The 20912-nt window shown below is 45.3% G+C and overlaps 1 protein-coding gene across 3 annotated transcripts; it reads left to right on the top strand.

Moving 5' to 3' along the window:
- Positions 1-7182: 7182 nt before the first annotated feature.
- Positions 7183-19695, top strand: LOC146868248 (keratin, type I cytoskeletal 47 kDa-like). 3 transcript variants are annotated; one of them, XM_085609561.1, is made up of 9 exons: positions 7183-7872; positions 8862-8944; positions 9478-9634; positions 12276-12437; positions 13822-13947; positions 16608-16825; positions 17903-17949; positions 18672-18726; positions 19276-19695. In XM_085609561.1, the coding sequence occupies exons 1-8, from the start codon at positions 7243-7245 to the stop codon at positions 18680-18682; spliced, it is 1434 nt and encodes a 477-aa protein (XP_085465687.1). In that variant the 5' UTR covers positions 7183-7242; the 3' UTR covers positions 18683-18726; positions 19276-19695. The 3 variants fall into 3 exon arrangements, with proteins under 3 accessions (XP_085465687.1, XP_085465686.1, XP_085465688.1); XM_085609560.1 differs by lacking the exon at positions 18672-18726; XM_085609562.1 differs by lacking the exons at positions 17903-17949; positions 18672-18726.
- Positions 19696-20912: the final 1217 nt, after the last annotated feature.

A 20912-nucleotide genomic window follows, 5' to 3' on the forward strand; every position in this document is an offset into this window, starting at 1 on the left:
TATGCGCTGTCCAGGATCAGAATTGTATGTATTTTTTTGCCGTACGGTGTTTTTTACGATTCGTACGGAAATGGTATTTCTGTACGAATCGGACTTGCTGGTTTGTACGGTGGAATTCACGGATACGAGTCGTACGGAGAAAACGCTCCGTACGACCATTCGTACCCGGGTTTTACAGGATCGGAATCGGCACCCTAATGTTAAAAGCACGTTTGCAGGCCAACGGAGATCAAAGTTCACCTTGATAATTGTGGACTCAACCTCAACCTTATTAAAGTACCCAGCTCAAATGTAGTTCACAAGAAGATTTCACCCCAAACTCTAAAACCTTATAAGTCGAATTATCGGCAGGATGCTAAAGTCTTGAATATAGATTGGAAAGGCTAGAGGTGATAATTTTATCATCGGAGAGACTTTTCGTACTGTGAAGTTACATGTTTCGGTTAGAATACGCCAGCATCAGGTTGGTCCTCGTAAAATTCAAAAGCATTTGAATAACTTGTTTCGAAACCACTTACGAGTAAATCACATTTTATTAGGCCCTCCCTTCCCTGGTGTTCTGATTCTCAACCACACCAATATCCCAAGCTCATATTTTAATTTGTTCTGATAGTTTTTAAATTCCAGACCACGTCAAAACAAGTAAGATGAACAACAACAACGATTTCTGGAAGCTGAATGAAGCACCTAAGTAAAGGACTGAAGAGGAAAGAGCACACTTATGCAAACCACTTTGTTACACGTTCATGGGGTTCAATAGAACTTGATTTCTATGCAAGCTGTTCTAATACGTTATTCCTCCTATATCTTGAAAGATTATTTGTCTGGCATAAAGGCAATAAAAAAGGAAACAAAGAGAAAACCCCTTTTCTTTGAAGTAAATATATCATATTTGGGGGAAAATTGTGCTGATGAAAAAGGTAACATTCTTGAAATGTTCAGAGTGTTCTAATGCACGATTAACTCTTTGCCATCTTGGTAGATTCCTGCTGCCACCTAACCCTATGCTTCTGAGATGATTAACTCTTTAATTGGTTAGAGAATGTTTCTCATACAGGTTGTCTAACCAGCAGGATTGTTTCTAGTAAGTCTACTTCCATTTTGTATGTGTTATTCACCTCTAATCTCAGTGCCTTGAATTGTTTCTCTGAAGACCTTTGTAATACAAGATATTTTTTCTGAGTCGCAGTCAACTGAACTCCGTAAATGGGATCCGGCTGGCTGTACTTTGTGAATTTCAGTTTCTTCTATCAATCAATAAAAGGGTGTTCTGATGCAAATTTAAACATGGCCTGTTGGTACTTACTGCCTCCAGAAATCCGTAGCATGATGTAGAACTCTTCATTTCACACAGCAAGTTCCAGCAAGAGATGTAAACACAGCGACCCTAGTGTTGGGTGGTGCTTGATTTGTAAAAAGTAAGTGCCAAGGGATTAGGTGCCATGGCCCTTCTCAGAAGGCCACTGCAACCTGCCACACCCACAGACCCTGCCAGCGCTGCCAATGACTGAACCAACACAAGTACTAACCACTGCACTCCTGCAAGTGTGACAATTCAAACTATTTCAGGCCCCCCAAAGCTATATTAATGATGTGAGTGACCGGTGTTATTAATTTTTAATGTATATTGACTTATTAAACACTCTTGTTCTTAAATCAAATTTGGACTGACAGCGCCACCATGCTGTCGACTGTCACTAGAGCTGGTGCTACCAATTAAGTGCCGGTGCCGAGCACCGGAAACCATCAGCTCAAATTAAGCACTGGTGTTGCGGTGTCAGTAGGAGCTTCCAAGAATTGTGACGACTTGTAATTGAGTTACAAGAGTGAAGAGAGACAGAATGAAGTCCTTCTCATATTTTATGCATGCTCTGAACAGCCACCACTCCTAACTACCAAGTCGCAGCCACTATTTTCTGGCAAGTTTTTGCTCCTTTGTCTACTCTCTTCTTTTTGCAGTCTGTCCCAGGCACATACCGACACCTATTCCCATCAGTGTTTTAGGTTACCTTGGTAACATGGCACCCTTATTCTACCCTGTGAGATGCTTGTGCCCTCTCTCTTGCAGTCCAGCCTGAAGGCACTGGTTGAATAGCCTCACTTTCCTTTGTCGTGTGAAATAGAATGGCTTTCTCCACCTCTGCAGAGTCAACATCTACTAGTAGACACTTACTAGGGATCATCGTCCCATAGCAAAACCCCATATTTCAGAGCAATTGCTGCAACCTTGTATGCTACAGTGGCCATTTAGGATGATGCTGTAAGGCAGCTCCATATATTATCAGCACCTTGGGATATGTTCTTTGCATGTAGGAGAAGTTGTGATTGGTCAAGCTTCAGTAACGAAGACTGTATCCATGTCATGATTTGTTATGCAATCAGCATTTAAAATAACATCGCAAATTGGGGTATCGTGGTACTGAATAACCAATGTGTTTATTACACTCAATAGACCTCAGAAGGATTCAAATCTGTGATCATAAGATAGAACACAAATTACAGGCTTGGAGGCTTTGAGCCACCATGCTGAACTCTAGCATGGGGAACAACAGATGAGGCATTAATGAGCATGAAGACGCGGTCACATTCACTGTAGCGGGGAATGGAGTGCGGATTGAGGATGTGGTTGTAAATTTCAATACTTCATTGGATATGTGAGTTATTCAATGATCAAAGTGACGCCACAACCCCAAAACAGCTGTGTTATACTGTTAAAGATAACTTTGACGAAGGAGCACCAGCGACTGCCAATGTGTGGAAAATAAAGAGAGTTGGCAGAGATGCCACTTACTGAAGTGCAGAAGGCTGAAGAAACTTCTCATAGCCTGGCATAGAATAGTTTTCTAAGGTCAGGGGGGCACCCATACCCCAGGCGGCAGGCAATTTAAGGATCAACTTCCCCAAGACGAAACAACAGATGATGAACTTGTTGGTGCAGGCACACAACCTTTACATATATGGATCCTCTGAGTAATCTTTGAGTGACAGAGACTAGCGAGGAAAGTTACCGAAAGCCATTCCGGTGTCAAAACTACACGCTAAGACTTTTCTCTGTGGGAATTGAGTGATGGTTTATGGAGTGAAAGGTGCATAGCACATATTGTCTACAACTGCAAATGGCAGCATCTTATGGCCTTACTAAACATAAGTCTACATTCCAGTTGACCAGTCATCAAATCATTTCTACCAGATCGAGTTGTGTTGTATGATTTTTTATGTCCGCTTATATATCAGATAATACATGACCACACAAAACAAGAGCAATTTTATTTTTATTAAAAAATTGAACTTAGGTGACTAGCTGCATTTAGGCCCTTTAGAAGCCAGAGAAGTACTGTCTTTTTTAATTTTACTGAAACGATGCATTTAAGTCCATGCCTCTGGTGGCACATTCACTCTTTTTATAGTGAGGTGAATGGCGAGTGTTCCACCATTGTTGACAGCTTCACTTCCACCATCTACCCTGCCAGTGACCAAAAGTAAATCCACCAGAAATGGTGATGGAGTGAGCACCTGCTCTAGAATGGCTGATCGACCATCATGTCTAGCAAAGCTACATCTTTAGATGAACCACCATGCAAAAGGGTGGCCAGTTCTTCGTGAAGGGTAAATATAGCATCATGTGCAACATCTCCAGCAGGTGAAAAGACTAACTATTAGGGCAAAGGAAATGTATGTCACACGTGGAAGCATGTGCCCAGTGTTCACATTTTCTAGCAGTCTCTCTTCTAGCAGTCGAGGACACTGGTGAAATTCATGGCACGATATTTCTCCACCAAGATGGCTCCTACAGTTGCCACTTTATAGAAAAACCGCTAACGACTAGGTAGATTACCTTTAATCTGCTGCATGTCGGATAAAGGAAACTGCTGCAATAGTGGATGGAAAATCCCCCAGCCAAATTCTAAATCAGGCCACAAGTTTTTCCTGGTCTTTGTGTTGGATTACTTGTATATAGTGATGGATACAAGCTGTATGTCTGCCCTTCTCAGGTTTGACTAATCAGCGGCCTTCAATACAGAGGAACACGGTGCACTATAAGCATCTGTGGGACCTAACAGGTGCATAGTACACCACTAGGAGCAACCTTCCCTAAGCAGAGTCCGCAGTGGCATCAATACGCTGATGGAATACAGATCAATGACCTATCGCAGGCCAGACCAGAGACAGCCTTTAAGTCTCTGGTGGTGAGTTTTGAAACGGGAGCTCGATGGATAGCGATTGACCTAAACTTATTCCTGATCAGAGAGCCATGTGGGATGCACCGGGATGCTACCATTAATGGATGGCCCACCCTCGGTTACCCCATGTAAAATGTAGGTGTCATGTTTCACCACCCCTGGGCATGCACATCCATGTGGAAGAAACTGTGAGGATGGAGTACTTTTTGCTATGTTTTCAGGGCAGTGTTAACCATTTCCATAGCCGCTTGATGTGTGGAATATCTCTTACCCAGATTGTTGCCTACAGGTGGTGCTTTATTTGAATAGAGGGACTTTTGTCGATAGACCAGGATTTGTATTTTTCCACCTGAGGGTTATTGTAATGTAGTAATGATGTGACTGTTACTGTTTGATCGCCAAGAAATATCATATTCCATAAGTAAAAAGCTATGGGTGGCTACCTGAGAGGCTAGAGTGAATGTTTCTAAGCTGAACATGCTCATGACTGGTGGCCCTTTCGGGTGTAGGAAGGTTGAGTGGTTTACTAATGCCACAAATCACGGAGGAAGCGATTGGATGCAAGCCTTCTTTATATGAATAGATCATGGAAGCCCTCCCCTCACCACCAACTAGGATGCCAGACATTCAAAACCAAGAAGCAGCAGATGCTACAACCACGGAAGTAAGACAGACATGCACAGCTCTCGGGCATGGGCAGCACATCACATATGCAGCAGGTTTGCTCTGGCGAGAGCAGATAGATGTGTGAGTTTCGTTAACACACCAGCGGCTCGGTGAGCATGCGTTCCCAGTTGTCTGCTCTCCGCCTGCTTTCCCAGGAACAGCTGCATCCGCAAACTCTAGCAAGCAAGCTGCTGTCACCCTTGTGCATGTGGATGGCTGCGGCCTCATGCTCCACGCGTCTTGTCTGCCCCCCCCCCCCCCCCCCGCTGGGTGGGCGAGAAGACCCCAGATGCACAGTGTACAGCTTGGGCGCATTGTCAAGGCAACGGCGGAGAATTCATAATATTACTTTTATAAGTGTGAATTTACTTTGTGAGGCTCTCGCTACCATACCCTACTGCCTCGCGGCGCTAGAGCTGCTGGGCATTAAGAGACAAGGCAGTGATAGTGCATTGCAGTGGATAAGAGTACCGAGGGCAGCCGTATGTTAACATCAAGTCTTCCTTTACCAGTCAGTGGTTCTAATTAAAGCAAAGCAATGGAATGTTAAGGTGGATCTAATTGAAGCAAAGCAATGGAATGTTAATGTGGATCTAATTAAAGCAAAGCAATTCATCCTTAACAAATTCCATGCTTTTCCATAGCACTTTGATCATATCCAAATGTATATAACAGCTTATATGTCAAAACCTGCTTATGAAGTCTCATTGTATGTATATATTTTCATTTTTTTTTCCAGCCTTGATAAAGTCTGAATAACTACTGTGGTACAGATGAAACACGTGTTGGCCTGTTTTTCACTTATTTGCTGCTGGGAATTTTCGTACACAAAGAATAAAAAGAAGATGAACATACAGCATTAATGGACATTCTTTTGTGAATACAAGTACCTGTGTTGCTAAACCTGAGGCCGACATTGCCATCTGAAACTTTACCAGGGAAGTGCTATTACTGAACAACTCTCATGTGTAGATACAGGTTTTTTGATCTGTTGACCAGCACTGTTGGGTAATCAGTGCTATCAGTGTGTACAGCACCCCTACTTTGGAGATTATTCAGGCGCTTTAATTTCTTTTGTATTTGTGACGGATTTCTTTCCACTAGAAGTGCGACTTATCCCTGCTCAGGGATTGCTATTACCCTTCATTTCTATTTAATATTAATGTGGATCTAATTGAAGCAAAGCAATGTTAAGGTGGTTGGGAAGATATTGGGGATTTGGTAAAGCTTGCAGGTTTTTTTTTGGGGGGGGGGAAGTTTTACATAGCATGAATTTGACCCAAAGGTATCAGAGCAACAGTTGCATTGCAGAAGGACACATTCATTTTTTTGTTAGGCACGGGGAGATTAAGTGATTTGCCCAGAATTACAGGATGTTGAGCGTCCCTGCCAAGACTCTAACCTGGTTCCCCACCTGCAAAGTCGACCACCCTAGACGTTCGGCCACATCCACATTCTATCAAGTCAAGGTTGCTGACTTTATCTTGTGTACCTGTTGTTCGAATGTCTGGTTGTGATCAGAGGGTGTTTTGTGGTTTAGTGTCAGTGGCATGTGGTTGAGCAGGGAGGTGTGTTCTCTAGATTGTGTGTAGACTTCTTCTGGAAGTGTGGTCCAGTGGCTGTGAGTGTAATGCATCTGACTTCACACACCTCCCATGAGCCTTGTCTCCTCTATGAATAAACCCCAGAGAGCCATGCCCTTGGAGGCCTGGTATACCGCATGCAGGTCAGCAGGGAGCATAAGCAAGCTTTGATACTGGTAGGTAATCCCTAAAGCTTCAAAGAAAAGCCTGTCGCAAGCACTGGAAACCATGCTATGTCCTTGGTGTCCATTAAAAGGTATAAGGAGGGGGCTGCTTTGCACAAGAACGGAGGTTTCACTGAACAGTGAGCTGAGCCAAGGTGTATTGCAAAATGAGTCTGAGGCGCTGGTGAGACATCTCTGGCACATCTGCCAAAAATCACATTAGTCGCTCCCTTGGGCAAGTGTTCGCTGGTGCAAGACTAGTCCCACCCCGCCCTTCCCGCCCTTTGAGAAGACTATAGGGAAGGGAGGGACGGTAGAAGGAATCTTGCCTGTGAACATTTATAATAATCAAAAGATTCTCCAAACATTTAATGAAAGATTAGTTCCACCCCACCCATTTAGCGCTAATCGCAGAACACGGGCACCCTCGGGGCATCATATTTCACAGAAATGAACACTTATGAATTCCATAAATTACTTAATTTGGAGCTGGCACGAAAACTGCTTGTTAAGGAAAAAGGAGGTGGCAGCTTGGGCTGGAGCACCCAGAGGATTCTGTATATAAGGGTGGTTGCACCATGCTGGGTTGCTGATTTCCTGCTCTTGCTACCTTCCCAAGGGTCACCCACTTCCGCTTTATTGGCCGCGATGAGTACCTTCAGTGCTGCTCGATCTGTAGGTGCCCCCAGCCTTGGGGGCAGCAGTCTCTCTGTCCGAAAATCAGTGAAGTCCTACCAATATGGGGGTGCTGGCGGGGGTGGCTTCAGTGGGGGTGCTGGCGGGGGTGGCTTCGGTGGGGGTGCTGGTGGGGGTGGCTTCGGTGGGGGCTACGACTCTGGCTTTGGAGGAGGCTTGGAAAGCGGCAGCTTTGGTTATAGCGATGGTGGTGCTGAGTTTGCTAATGGTTATGGCGTTGGCTTTGGAATTGGAGGCCAAGGTGGCTATGGAGGCGGTGGTGGCTTTGGAGGCGGGAGCGGTGGCGGTGGCTATGGAGGGGGTGGCGGAGGCTTTGCTGGCAGTGGAGCCGCAGGTTTTGGTGGAGGTGGCTTTGGAGGTGGGCTAAGCGAGGGTCTTCTCTCTGGCGGCACTGAGAAGCAGACCATGCAGAACCTCAATGACCGCCTGGCCTCCTACCTGGACAAGGTGAGGGCCCTGGAGGAAGCCAACACTGAGTTGGAACGCAAGATCCGTGAGTGGTACGACAAGCATCGAACCCCGGGTATGGGTACCCGTGATTACAGCAAGTACTACGTCACCATCGAAGACCTGCAGCACAAGGTGAGAATTAACAGGGTGCATCTGTCTGCAACCACACACCCAGCAGGGATGGTAGGTGCCGCTAGGCTGAAAGAGGCAGGCCTCATAGCAGTGCAGCAGCCAGACAGGCAGGCCTCTGAATACAATGCCCCTGAGATCAGGAAAAAGACATGGGCATAGCCGAGTCTAATGGCTCAGTGGACTAATGCTTCCACTGAAGGGCCTGTTTTTGACCTCTTGGTCACAGGTTCAAATCCCAGAAGGTCCACTTAGCCTTTCATCCCTCTGAGGTCGATAAAATGAGTGCCATTGAGATGGGTAACGATAAATATCTGTTGTTCAGCACCAAGATACCCACGGCTGAACGTGCGCTTTACAAATACACCTTATGTTATAGTGGGAGTAAAATCAAAATCTGGGTCTGTTTGTGCGAGCTTTACTCCACTGAGTGAAGCTACTTTGGGAACTCATTTAGTAAAAGAGGGAAGAATGAAGACCTCTGAGAGAAATTCTTCCTTATAAGAATGAATATGCTGCACGTGGACGCCGGACTGTGGTTCTAGGTATTGCTGAAGTCTTTGGGTAGCTGAAAAAGATGAGGTACACACGTCACCGTGGGCTTGCCTCATGTGTGTGCTTCAGGTCAGGGCTAGCCTTTCACATTTGAAGCACAGGAACAGCTTCAGCAACAATAAAGGGATCGTGGGGAAAATAAGCTCCATTTTTCACAGGTGTTTGAGTCCACAGGTACCACTAACTGACCCAACCTCCACAATGTGCTCAAAGCTCACCAGTAAAGCGCTTCTGTTTCCAAAAGGCTCCTCTAGGCGTCACCAATAACCATGCTTAGTGGTTTCTTCAAAGGTCTCAATGATAAGGGAAACATTCTGACGCCCGGTGTGCCCACTAGCATTTGGCAGATTCAAAATACCAGCAGGCTGGGACCAATTCCTTGATTCTGTCCGAGTGCCCCTAAAACCTGTTCTAAGTTCTCAAAACTTCTTTCCCAGATCATGAGCGCCACGGTTGACAACGCCAAGGTGGTCCTGCAAATTGACAATGCCAGGCTGGCCGCAGACGACTTCAAACTCAAGTGAGTGACACAGATGTTCGGGCCATGGTATGCAGAAAATAGGCACGTCGGGCGCTCTGAACAGATAGACCAATGAATGAAGGGGAGATGAATTCAATGAATGGATAGATGGATGATATGTACTACCTCCATTTTAATTTCAGCCTCAGCAGCTGACAGCATGTGTGATTCTGAGCATATCGTTTTATCACTTGTGTCTGAAATGTGTGAATATTTGCAATGTAAAGAAAAAGAGACGTGTGCTGTGTAGTAGCGTCTCAGTTATTTGTGCGGGAAGTTGCTCCTTTAGGTAAGAAATTATGTACCATTTTTATTTACATTTATGAGATGTTGACCAACATTTTGTAGCACGTGAAAAAGCATGGGGGCATATTAACAAGGGCTTTATCTCCGCATTTTTGGCTTAAGATCAGCGGAGATAAAACTATCGCCCTATAGGAAAGATGGAAGGAAGGGAGAAGGAGAAAGGAAGGAAAGAAAGATGGATGGATGGGTGCTTTCTTTTAATCTATGACTCTACGTTTACGCTCTAGGTATGAGAACGAGCTTCTACTACGCCAGAGCGTGGAGGCTGACATCAATGGACTACGCCGTGTCATGGATGAGCTGACCTTGTCCAAGTCTGACCTAGAGGTCCAGATCGAAAGCCTAACCGAGGAATTGGCCTACCTGAAGAAGAACCACGAAGAGGTACCGTATGAACGATACACATAGCCTGCCATACCTAATCTAGGCAAGGTGTCATTCACGTGTGTGGTTCTAACACAAAGTGCCCAGAGTTAGTGCTTTTGATTGGGTAATGCAGGTGGCTCATCTTAAAGAGTCCTGCTCTCCTCAGCCCTTGTGTCCACCAATGGGAGACAACTGCAGCTGGAGACGACAGGCACTTCCCTCTCAGCAAGGAAGCAGCGATGCTGTTCCTGTTTACACTTCACGTTTTACTTACTTGTTTATTCCCTAAGAGTATCTGCTTTTTCTAGGATGTGGTCTTTCTGTTGTATTACCAATGTATAGTATGTACTGTGAAAACAGTGAGTTAAGGTTGTGGGTGGGTGTTAATAACAGGACACTTTTGAGGGCTGTGAGTTCAGGCTGCAGGCTGTGCAACTTTTTTACAGTGTCAGTCAATGGGTGAGAAACGGGTTGACAATACCTGCTTATCATCCAAAGAGCACACAGAGCAATGGCCAGGTGTACCAACTGAAGGTGTGATTCCATGGAAATGTGTGTGAAGGTACACAGCTGTCTAAACATCAATAGTCTAAAAGTTAAATAATTACAGGTGAGTGGGTGTTGTGTGTGGACGGGCAGAAGGGTGGGCTTGGTGAAGTGAATGAGATGCAAGGAAGTATGCTTGGCAGAGAGTGAAAAGTAGGCGCTGAAAAAGAAACAGAAGAGGTGTGAGAAGTGCACATGGAGTGTTTCAGAAAAGCATCTAACTGAGAGACTGCAGAAGAATGTGGGGTGCGGAAGAGAAAGGGAGATACTCCGAAGACCAGTACCTATTCCACAGACCTTGGTAATGTCTAAGTCAAAGTCTGCTAAACGGCTAAAAATGATTAAATGACCTTCGGGTGAAATCACACATATAAATTAGACGTGTGAGTAGTAATTTACATGTGCAATTTGCTTCTACACTTTTGAGTGACTTTACTACTTTTCCATACTCAGAAAATCTGAGTGTAACGTTACTCAAAAGCACAGACTTACACGTTTCCGCTCCCCTGACAAAGGAGATGGGGCCACATTTATGAGTATAAGTTACATCTGCCGAAATAGAAACAGTAATAAGTCCTGCGCCACACATGGCAAACCACTAGTACTGCAGCCCATCCCATAGAAAATAATGGAGTTATGAACTCAAAATAAAACTCCATAGGAAATAATGTTAAAAAAATATTTTAAATCGTTAGAAATATAAAGATATATAGTTTAATTTAAAACATATAAAAATAAAACATATTTACTATTCAATTATGAAATATTTTAATGTCCTTTTTGAATGTAAACAATAATGTACCAATAACTTTTATTGAAATATAATTGATGTACTTTCAATTAATTATGTGCAGAACTTTTAATAATAATGAATGCATAATACAAAATATTTGTTTATTTTAGGTTGGAATTTATTTTTAATTTACACTTCCGAATAACGATTTTGATGTAATTTAATATATTTAAATTCTTTAAAGATTTAATTCAAAATTAGGCTAATAACATTGGCACATTTTCTTTATTTGTTCTACATTCAAAATAAATATATATTAATTTACATCAATATTTAACATGCACATATTTTTACTAATTTATTATAATGTATAACCATTTCTTTTCAATGTCCCTACACTTTATGATGGGGAGACCTCCAGCCTTACAGTGGAGTTTCACTGTGAGAAAGTAAAGGGGAAAAGTAAAAAAAAGTTTGTTTAACTCAAAAGAATTGAGTAAAACATGTTATGCTAAATAATAATGTAAATTCAATTGATATATTTATGATAAATGTAGAGCAAAAAATAAATAAATAAATATATATATATATGTATATATATGTATATATATATATATATATACAAACTTCATGATTACCAGCTGTAGATGGTCGCCAGTTTCCTCTTTGGCTCCTTGTATGTGCCCCCCTCAGGACACTGATGCCCAAGGTAACACAGGAAGTAGCAGGAGACAATTGAAAACCTGGCTGTTCCAACAAGCAGTATAATGGCCACTCACCCGGGATTGTTGTTCCCCCGTGCAGGTAAAGTTCTACAGTCATTGAGAGCTCCTTAGCAGTTAAAATTCTGCTCTTAGGGAGAGTTCCCCTTTTCAGTGATGGTTCATTTACAGTGAGATTCCTTCCAGCAGTAAATCGTCCTTAGCAGTGAAAATGATATGTACCTCCGCAGTGAAACGTGTACACTCATTGGCAGCTCATCTGCAGTGAAAGTATCACACTTAGTGAGAGTTCTTTTGTAGGGAAAGTTCTATGCTCCATGAAAGTGTTACACTCAAAAGAGCTCCTTTGCAATCATGGTTCATGTACATAGCAATTCTCGAGTGCAGTGAGCGTTCCAAACTCAGTGCAAGATCGTCGCTCTGGTTAGTTCCTATACAGTGAAAATTCGGCAAAGCTCTACTCTTCGTAAGAGTTCCTGTGCAATTAATGTTCTGCTCCTATGGAGAGCTCCTTTACAGTCAAAGGTCTACACTTAGCAAGAGCTGCCATGCAGCGACATTTCTAAGTCCAAATAGAGCTCCTTTACAGTGAATGAAGCTGACAGTGCTCAGCCAGTAGGTATTTATAACCGGTTTGTTGTCTTTTCCCCCTGCCCAGGAGATGAAGGCTCTCGCTGGTGGAAGCGCCGGAGAATTGACTGTGGAGATGAACGCGGCACCGGGTATCAACCTCCTCAAGATTCTGGATGACATGAGGAGGCAGTATGAGGAGGTCGCTAATAGGAACCGCGAGAAAGCAGATGCAAATTTCCAGGAGCAGGTGAGCGATGGTGGTCGGCTATCAAGAAGATACCAGCAATATCTGGCACTAATCCATGACATATTCCAACATCCAAGGTAACACTTTAGGGACATCATATATCATATATCTGGCACTGCTGAGACATGTCATGGAGAGATCATCTGGGCTCCCAACAGCACTGACTACTTTCTAGCTGAGAGTGCATGTCTGTGCAATGGCCCAGAGACATTCAGAAACTCTCAGCACCTAAAGTACGAGTTTGAGCGACCCCATGGCCCTGTCGAGATGCCTCACAGCTAGGTCTGTTCTGAGACCTCTCGGTTATGCCTTGAGGCCGCTTGGCTCAGTTATGATGCCTCCCTGCCCTGTCGTCTAGCCCTCTGGCTCTGTCATCAGGGCTCCAGGTTCTATCGAGATGCCTCCCAGCCATATCCTGAGGCCTCTCGACTCAGTTATGAGGCTACTTGGCTCAGTCATGAGTCCTCCAAGCCTGTAAGGAGGCCACCCGGCCACGTCATGAAGCCTTTCGGCCCCGTCATGAGACCTCCTAGCCACATCATAAGGTTTCCTGGTCTTGTCATGAGGTCTCCTGTTCCAGTCAAGATGCCACCTAGCTCTGTCATAAGGCCCCCTGCCCTAGTCATGAGGCCTCGTTCAATCCTGTTCCTATCGTAGGGCCTTGAGGCTGTGTCTGAGGCCTCACAACTCACTCATGTTCTAAACAGGGTGCCAAAGCAATTTAGTTAGCAAAGCTTTGCTGCCTGAGCAGCACATCCATTCCTCACGTTACCACCAATGCACAATGAAGGATAATGTAACTGTGCACCAAAGCCATGCAGATTGCTGGCTAGGCATTACCACAGCAATAGCACACTTCAGCCCTAAACAACCTCACAGAATCACCAGGAGACTCTAAATAAACCAACTCCAAACTCATCCAACAGAACTGTGAGGGTAAATAAATTAAAAACAATGCAGTTCAATGGAATTAACAGACCTATACTAACTAAACAGCAAATCTATGTGGCATATGCTCTCAGTTACATAGTAACTCATCAACAGACAACACAGTGCCAATACACATGGGTACAATCCCACCGTGACTCAGATAATTGAGAGATCCCAGAACGATGCACTGCAGCACCGAACCAATGGTATACACTACAGCATGCTGGCAACCTTATACACAACAACACAGCACAACGCTTGTTAGTTGCATGTTTGAGTTTAGCGAGAACCAAGATGTCTTCTGGGTGCATCGTTGGGCTGGGCGCCCATGCAGGAGTCTGCTGAGCAGGTTCTTGAGGTGGGTGTCCACCAGTCGGTGGGATTGCTGCTAATCAAAACATGGGAGGACCCAGCAAATGATCGTTGTGTTTTTCATCCCTTTCTTTTCTTGTAGAGCAAACAACTAAAGAAGGAGCTCGCCACAGGGGTGGAACAAGTGCAGTCCACCAAGTCTGAGCTTAGCGAACTGAGGCGGTCAATGCAGAGCCTGGAGATCGAGCTGCAGTCGGCCCTTGCCATGGTACGAAAGAGCTGGTTCACACGCCAGGGGCTCCAGCAGCGTACGCGGGGGCTGCCACTGGGCCAGTGGGCTGGTTCACACTCCAGGGCTCCAGCAGCGTAAGCGGTGCTGCCACTGAGCCAAGAGAGCTGGTTCACACGCCAGGGGCTCCAGCAGCTTAAGCGGGGGCTGCCACTGGGCCAGTGGGCTGGTTCACACTCCAGGGCTCCAGCAGCGTAAGCGGTGCTGCCACTGAGCCAAGAGAGCTGGTTCACACGCCAGGGGCTCCAGCAGCTTAAGCGGGGGCTGCCACTGGGCCAGAGGGTTGGTTCTCACGCCAGGGGCTCCAGCAGCGTAAGCGGGGGCTGCCACTGGGCCAGAGGGTTGGTTCTCATGCCAGGGGCTCCAGGAGCGTAAGCGGGGGCTGCCACTGGGCCAAGAGAGCTGGTTCACACGCCAGGGGCTCCAGCAGCTTAAGCGGGGGCTGCCACTGGGCCAGAGGGTTGGTTCTCACGCCAGGGGCTCCAGGAGCGTAAGCGGGGGCTGCCACTGGGCCAAGAGGGCTGGTTCACACGCCAGGGGCTCCAGCAGCGTAAGCGGGGGCTGCCACTGGGCCAGAGGGTTGGTTCACACGCCAGGCGCTCCAGCAGCATAAGCGGACGCTTACACTAGGCCCAGAGGGCTGGTTCACACATCAGGGGCTCCAGCAGCGTAAACGGGGGCTGCCACCGAGCCAGAGGGTTGGTTCACACGCCAGGTGCTCCAGCAGCATAAGCGGGGGCTTCCACTAGGCCCAGAGGGCTGGTTCACACACCAGGGACTCCAGCAGCATAAGCGGGTGCTGCCACTGGGCCAGAGGGTTGTTTCACACACCAGGGGATCCAGCAGCATAAACGGGGGCTGCCACTGGGCCAGAGGGTTGGTTCACACACCAGGGGCTCCAGCAGCGTAAACGGGCGCTGCCACTGGGCCAGAGGGTTGGTTCACATGCCAGGGGCTCCAGCAGCGTGAGCGGGGGCTGCCACTGGGCCAGAGGGTTGGTTCACACAGCAGGGGCTCCAGCAGCGTAAGTGGGGGCTGCCACTGGGCCAGAGGGTTGGTTCACACTCCAGGGGCTCCAGAAGCATAAGCGGGGTCTGCCACTGGGCCAGAGGGTTGGTTCACACACCAGGGGCTCCAGCAGCATAAGCGGGGGCTGCCACTGGGCCAGAGGGTTGCTTCACACACCAGGGGCTCCAGCAGCGTAAGCGGGGGCTTCCACTGGGTCAGAGGGTTGGTTCACACGCCAGGGGCTCCAGCAGCATAAGCGGGGGCTGCCACTGGGCCAGAGGGTTGGTTCACACACCAGGGGCTCCAGCAGCGTAAGCGGGGGCTGCCACTGGGCCCAGAGGGCAGGTTCACACTCCAGGGGCTCCAGCAGCGTAAGCGGGGGATGCCACTGGGCCAGAGGGTTGGTTCACATGCCAAGGGCACCAGCAGCATAATCGGGGGCTTCCACTAGGCCCAGAAGGCTGGTTCACACACCAGGGGCTCCAGCAGCATAAGCGGGGGCTGCCACTGGGCCCAGAGAGCTGGTGAACTGGGTCCCACAGAAACTTCAATTAGCTGCTCATTAGCCCCTTCTGTCTGCAAGCGTGCAAACAAATGCTAATAACACGTCTAGGTAAAACCATGCCAACAGGGGTGTGGGCTCAAATGCACAGTGACAGAAGCAAAGAAGGTGGAATGATGGGGATAAGTGAAACACACTGGGAGAGGGACTATTAGAAAACAATGGGGATGAGAGGGAAAGAAGAGAAAGAAAAAGTAAGGATGAGAGAAAAATTATGGATAGCTAGAAAGGGCAAAGTAAGAATGGGAGGAGGAAGGAACGGTGACAGCAAGGTAGGAATTGTACAAGAAAAGAAAGGACAGATGGGTGAACAAAATGAAGGGAATGAAGAGTGAAAGGATGGCTGGATTAATGGAGAAGATTTGGAGGGAAAGGATCATCAAGTAAAAGGGAGAATGGAAGAATGGACGGATGAACAAGAGTGAATGGGTGGATGCGAATCAGGAAGGATGGATACAATGAAAGGATGGATGGGAGGATGGGTGAATAGAAAGAAGTATGTTTGGATGAGGACGGGTGGGTGGTTGTAAAGGTGAAGAGATGGACAGCAGGACAGATGTATAGATGGAAAGGGGAATAGATACAAGGGTAGATGGATGGGCGGAGGATGAATGGTTTGAAGGAACGTTTTGAGGAGCGTTGGGTTTCATTGCTTTACTTGCTTGGTGTAATTAGAGGATGGTTTTGGGGGTGGGTGGGGTCGATTTCCGGCTACTCCTTTGTGCCAGGGCCACTGAAAGGATACAGGTGGCTAACAGATTCCAACTCAGGTCTCCCTGAACTCCTCAGGGTTGTCTCAGTTAGCATTCTGACTGGGGTTGTGAGAACTTGCAACGTTTTATACCTTGCAACGTTCACAAAGTTCTAAGGCAAAATGTACAAGTTATGCATGTTTTTTTTGCTACACCACTGGCAAAAAGAGGTGGGGGAAAGCAGGTGCCCAGCTCACCTGTACAGTTAACCTAATGTGCCAAAATAGCATGAGATGGCCTCTTCATGACCAATAAGGTCTCAATTGTGACGCTCCTGTTACTTGCTCATAAACATTTTATATTTGATATCACCCCAGAGAAGATCCCTTGAAGAAACACTGGCAGAGACAGAGGGGCGGTACTGCTCGCAGCTGGGACTGATCCAGATCACTATCAGCAGCCTTGAGGAGCAACTCAACCAGATCCGCATGGACATGGAGAGCCAGAGCGCCGATTACAAGCAGCTCTTGGACATCAAGAGCCGGCTGGAGATGGAGATCCAGACCTACCGGCGCTTACTGGATGGAGAGGGAGGGTAAGGTCTTCAGCGCTAAAGACCAAAGAGATCTAAAGGAAGATGGCCATACAGGAGGTTGCAAGTCATGAGTTAGATGGTGATGTTGGTTGAGAAGGTTAATCCTCTTTGTTGAGGTCACTAATCCTCAGTAGAAGCCACAACATTCCTCCACCATATGATGCTCACATGATTTGATCCGTATGGTGAAGGAAATTCTGTTAGCGGACTATTGTCCAGATTTAGTATTTCCACCACAAATCAGTAGATTTTCCACAATTACCCAACTCTAATCAAACTGTAAGTCTCTTGTCTGTCTGCACCAGTTAGATTGTAAAGGGATAGTGCAGACCTGCTACACAAAAATTACTATAGGTATTTTCAATGTCATATTTGTATTTTGAGAATGACCACTCCAACTGGACTCCTTCCTCATTCCCTCTATTCCTGCTACATTTTCCCCTCTTTTACTCTCTGATGATCCTTTTTCGATCTTTCCTGTCCCTCTAAAGAGTCATTCAAGCTTTTGAATCTACAACAAATGAAAAGATAGCTAGCCAAAGAGCAGCATCATCTATTGGCTAGTGCTAGTACAGTGATACATATGTACTGGAGTGGGTCTGCAGTCTGCGTTATGGCCACATGGGTCTCTTACACAGATCATAAGTTATAAGTCAATCAATGACCCCTCATGGATTTTCTATAAAGGAAAGATAATGCAGTGGCCACAGTTTGTTTGTCCCCCATTACTAACACAATCCTAAATATTCTAATCTAATGCAACTGAGATACATAGTAGGGTACCGAGCAACATGGCTGAGTTTGACAGGGCTTTTTCCAGAAATGTGTCATAAGGCTCTTTGATGAGGTATACCGGGAACTTTAATGGTGAAGACCACTTTTGGTCATGGTCATGATGTGATTCCTGAGATCGTCGTCTTCCTTCCAAATGGACACTATAACACATACACACACACAATATAGAAGGAGAAAGGGGAGAGATTGAATGGATGGCATAGAGAGTGCAACAAGTCATATGCCACTTTTGGACAGGAAATGACCTGAAACCACTGAATTCTTTTATTTCTTTTCCTGCAGAGTGTCATCAACAACCAAGGCAACGTCCTCCGCAAGCTCCGGCAAAGGTAAGTGTTTGATTGGCACACAATTGATTTGGTCTAGGGTCCATGGAGTTGTGTCTTTTAGTATAATGAGTCCACCACAAAACAAGCCACTGCCATGTATACTGGAGTTGGGAGTCAAAGGGTCCTTACTAGAGATTTCTACCCATACAAATCAAATGTGGAGGCCTCCAAAGCATCTATCGCAGGACTTTAGCTCGATTAAAGAGTATACATGATTGATTTCAGCAGATCTGGTGTGGGCAAATATATTTGTTGGTTAATTTGTAAAAAAAAAAAAAAAAAATGTCAGAGTCCAAAGTTTTTCTTACGAGGCAACCACTGGAGGTGCCGAATGGTAGGGCAGCTGAATAACATGTGTGCCTGTTTCTTATTCCACCTGCTGCCTCTTTCTTTCACTAATCTACACTTTCTGCCTGTATATCTCAGTCTGACAAGTTATTTTCCATATCTTACTCTTTCATGGGTTTCCCTCTTCCTGTCTTTCTCTTCCTCCTTCTTGCTCCCTTTTCAGTCTTTCTCTCTCTCTTGCTGTTTAATAATTAAAAACTATTTTCCAGTCCCTAAATTAGTGTTAGTGCCCACTACTGGCAACCAAAGGTACAAATCAGGCATTGTCAAAAATTAGCCTTATAGAAACACCTTCTAAAAATATGAAACCTAGAAACACAAACAAATCTATTTATTTATTTCATGCATTTGTTCTCTTTTTTATATCGGAACAGCATACCCATAGAGATGGCAGAGCGCTTCGCATACACAGAAAGAGGCAACATTTAGGTAGGATATACATATATCCGGATAATAGAAGAGACAATGATATTGCATCAATGATATGATAATAAAGAAAAGGAGTAATATATGTGCATTGAAACAGGTACAGCTGAAGTACCAATAAAATAGCAACACGGAAAACCATCATATCTACCAAGGGGTAAAAACAGAGTAGTAGATGAGGCAGTTGGAGTGAAACAGCGAAACAGAAAGCCAAAATGGAATAATAGAGGGTGGTACACCATGCAGGGAAGAGGGATGAAGGGTTAGACGTTACTTGGGACAAAGAGGTCGGATGTAAGATCCTGGCATCAAGTGAAGGTGTATCAGCTAGGAAGTCATACATTCTTGAGTTGAGATATTCCCATGTCTCACCCCCTGTTCAGTTTGCTTCATGGAGCCCATTCACGTTGCAAAAACTCTCAATTTGCCAGCCAGCTATTTCGATTTTGACATGAAAAAAGCTTTCCTAGTTTTGTATGATTTAATAATAAAAAGCGTGAGCATCACAAGGGCCACCATTGAGTAACATCCTTCGACCATCTTGTCTTGTAGATTCATCTAGAACGAAGAGGGTGATAACCTATGTTGAAGAGAGGGTCGATGGCAAACTGGTTTCATCCACTAAACAAAACGTGGTGGAACACCCGCAGCACTGAGGCACACTCACGAGACATGGTGCACGACCGCCCCCAGCGAACATCACCACGATGGGAAATAACCCCGGAGAACAGAGAATCACTAGTACAAGGATCCGACTACTCTTCTATGGCTGACCAGTGACCTTTCAGGATGATGTGGTTTCATCTGGAATCAAAGATTTTATGGGATATCAGAGGGCAGCCACATGTAATCATAAACACTAGACTTTAATTCTTGGGGAAGGCATAGTCTGTTAAATCTTTCTTTTTTACCTCTTGAATCTGGAATGACACTCTCTTCTGTTGTCCAACAATAAACATTTTTCTTGCAGAATTTGTGTAATTGTTTCTTAATGTCACGTGTTATTCTTAGAACTTAAAAATAGGTCACATTTTCGTCAAGATATAGTAAAAGGGACACAGAACACAAAATGGAGTGGAAACAAGCCAACTGGGAGCCTGGAGTGTAACATCCTTCCTTGAGGTACCAGCAGCATTTCCAACATTTATGGGGTCAACAGTAATACTGTATCTCTCATTTATGGGTCTGCACATTGTATATTACATATGTATTCGAAGGGACTTTGGTTCACTCTTCTTTCAGCATTGGCTTCTTAGACTCAGGAAGCCATTGGCTTGAGAAATTTTCAATCACATTTTGAATCAACTCGCAGTCGTGTTTAAGCCTCACCGTCTTCCTATTGGGTGTTTGGATGTATCCTTCTGCCACCACTGGAATGCATGAGGGGCTATTTTATAGCTGGAATATACAAAGTCAACATAAATTTAATTCTTTGTCTCATCCATGTACTGTATACCAAAACAATATTTTTTTCAGTTATTTTGCATTTTGCAAACCCAGCAGGCATTTTGTTATTGTTTTAAACAGCATTCGACTATGAGCACCAAATCTACTGGCTTTGCCAATGTTTGTTCAAAAGGCCATACCACACAAAACATAAATCTCAAATACAGGCATTCGATGGCACACACACTGAAGATCTTCAGAGGGTGAAACAATGAAACCCCGCAAAAGGTTCCCCATGACTTGCTTTTTGTCTACATGCGTGACCTTTTTAAACAATCTACATATCACTTTCATATCCATTCTATGTGATGTCATCAGGTTCAAAGCAATGTCATGTCATTTTGCCTGAAGTCTAAACTACACATTATCACGCCTCTTGACACTGTCCTTTTGTGTGACTGCTGACAGGTGTTAATGATGGCACAATAGCAGCAATTTATGGTGTGGGGCCCGCAAAGAGCTGCACTGGGAGACACACAGTTAAGTTGCAAGAGGTGGCAGGGTGTAGCTGATTACAGAATAGAGAGAACCCGGTTGAAATAATGCTAAACTGAATATGTCACAAAGCAGTTATTTGTGCTTTGTAGTAGAGTTCCTAAACAGCCCCTTAAACCTACCGATTTCAGTCCAGAGTGTTTATCTTGTTATATTGGCTGGCTGCACTGCTGCAGAGACGTGATTGGTGTCAGAAGTGGGATGTGCTTCAAAGAATCTAAAAGTGCTAGCCATGTGGACTAACAGCA

Source organism: Triturus cristatus, chromosome 1_2 (assembly GCF_964204655.1).
Source record: "Triturus cristatus chromosome 1_2, aTriCri1.1, whole genome shotgun sequence".
NCBI lineage: Eukaryota > Metazoa > Chordata > Amphibia > Caudata > Salamandridae > Triturus > Triturus cristatus.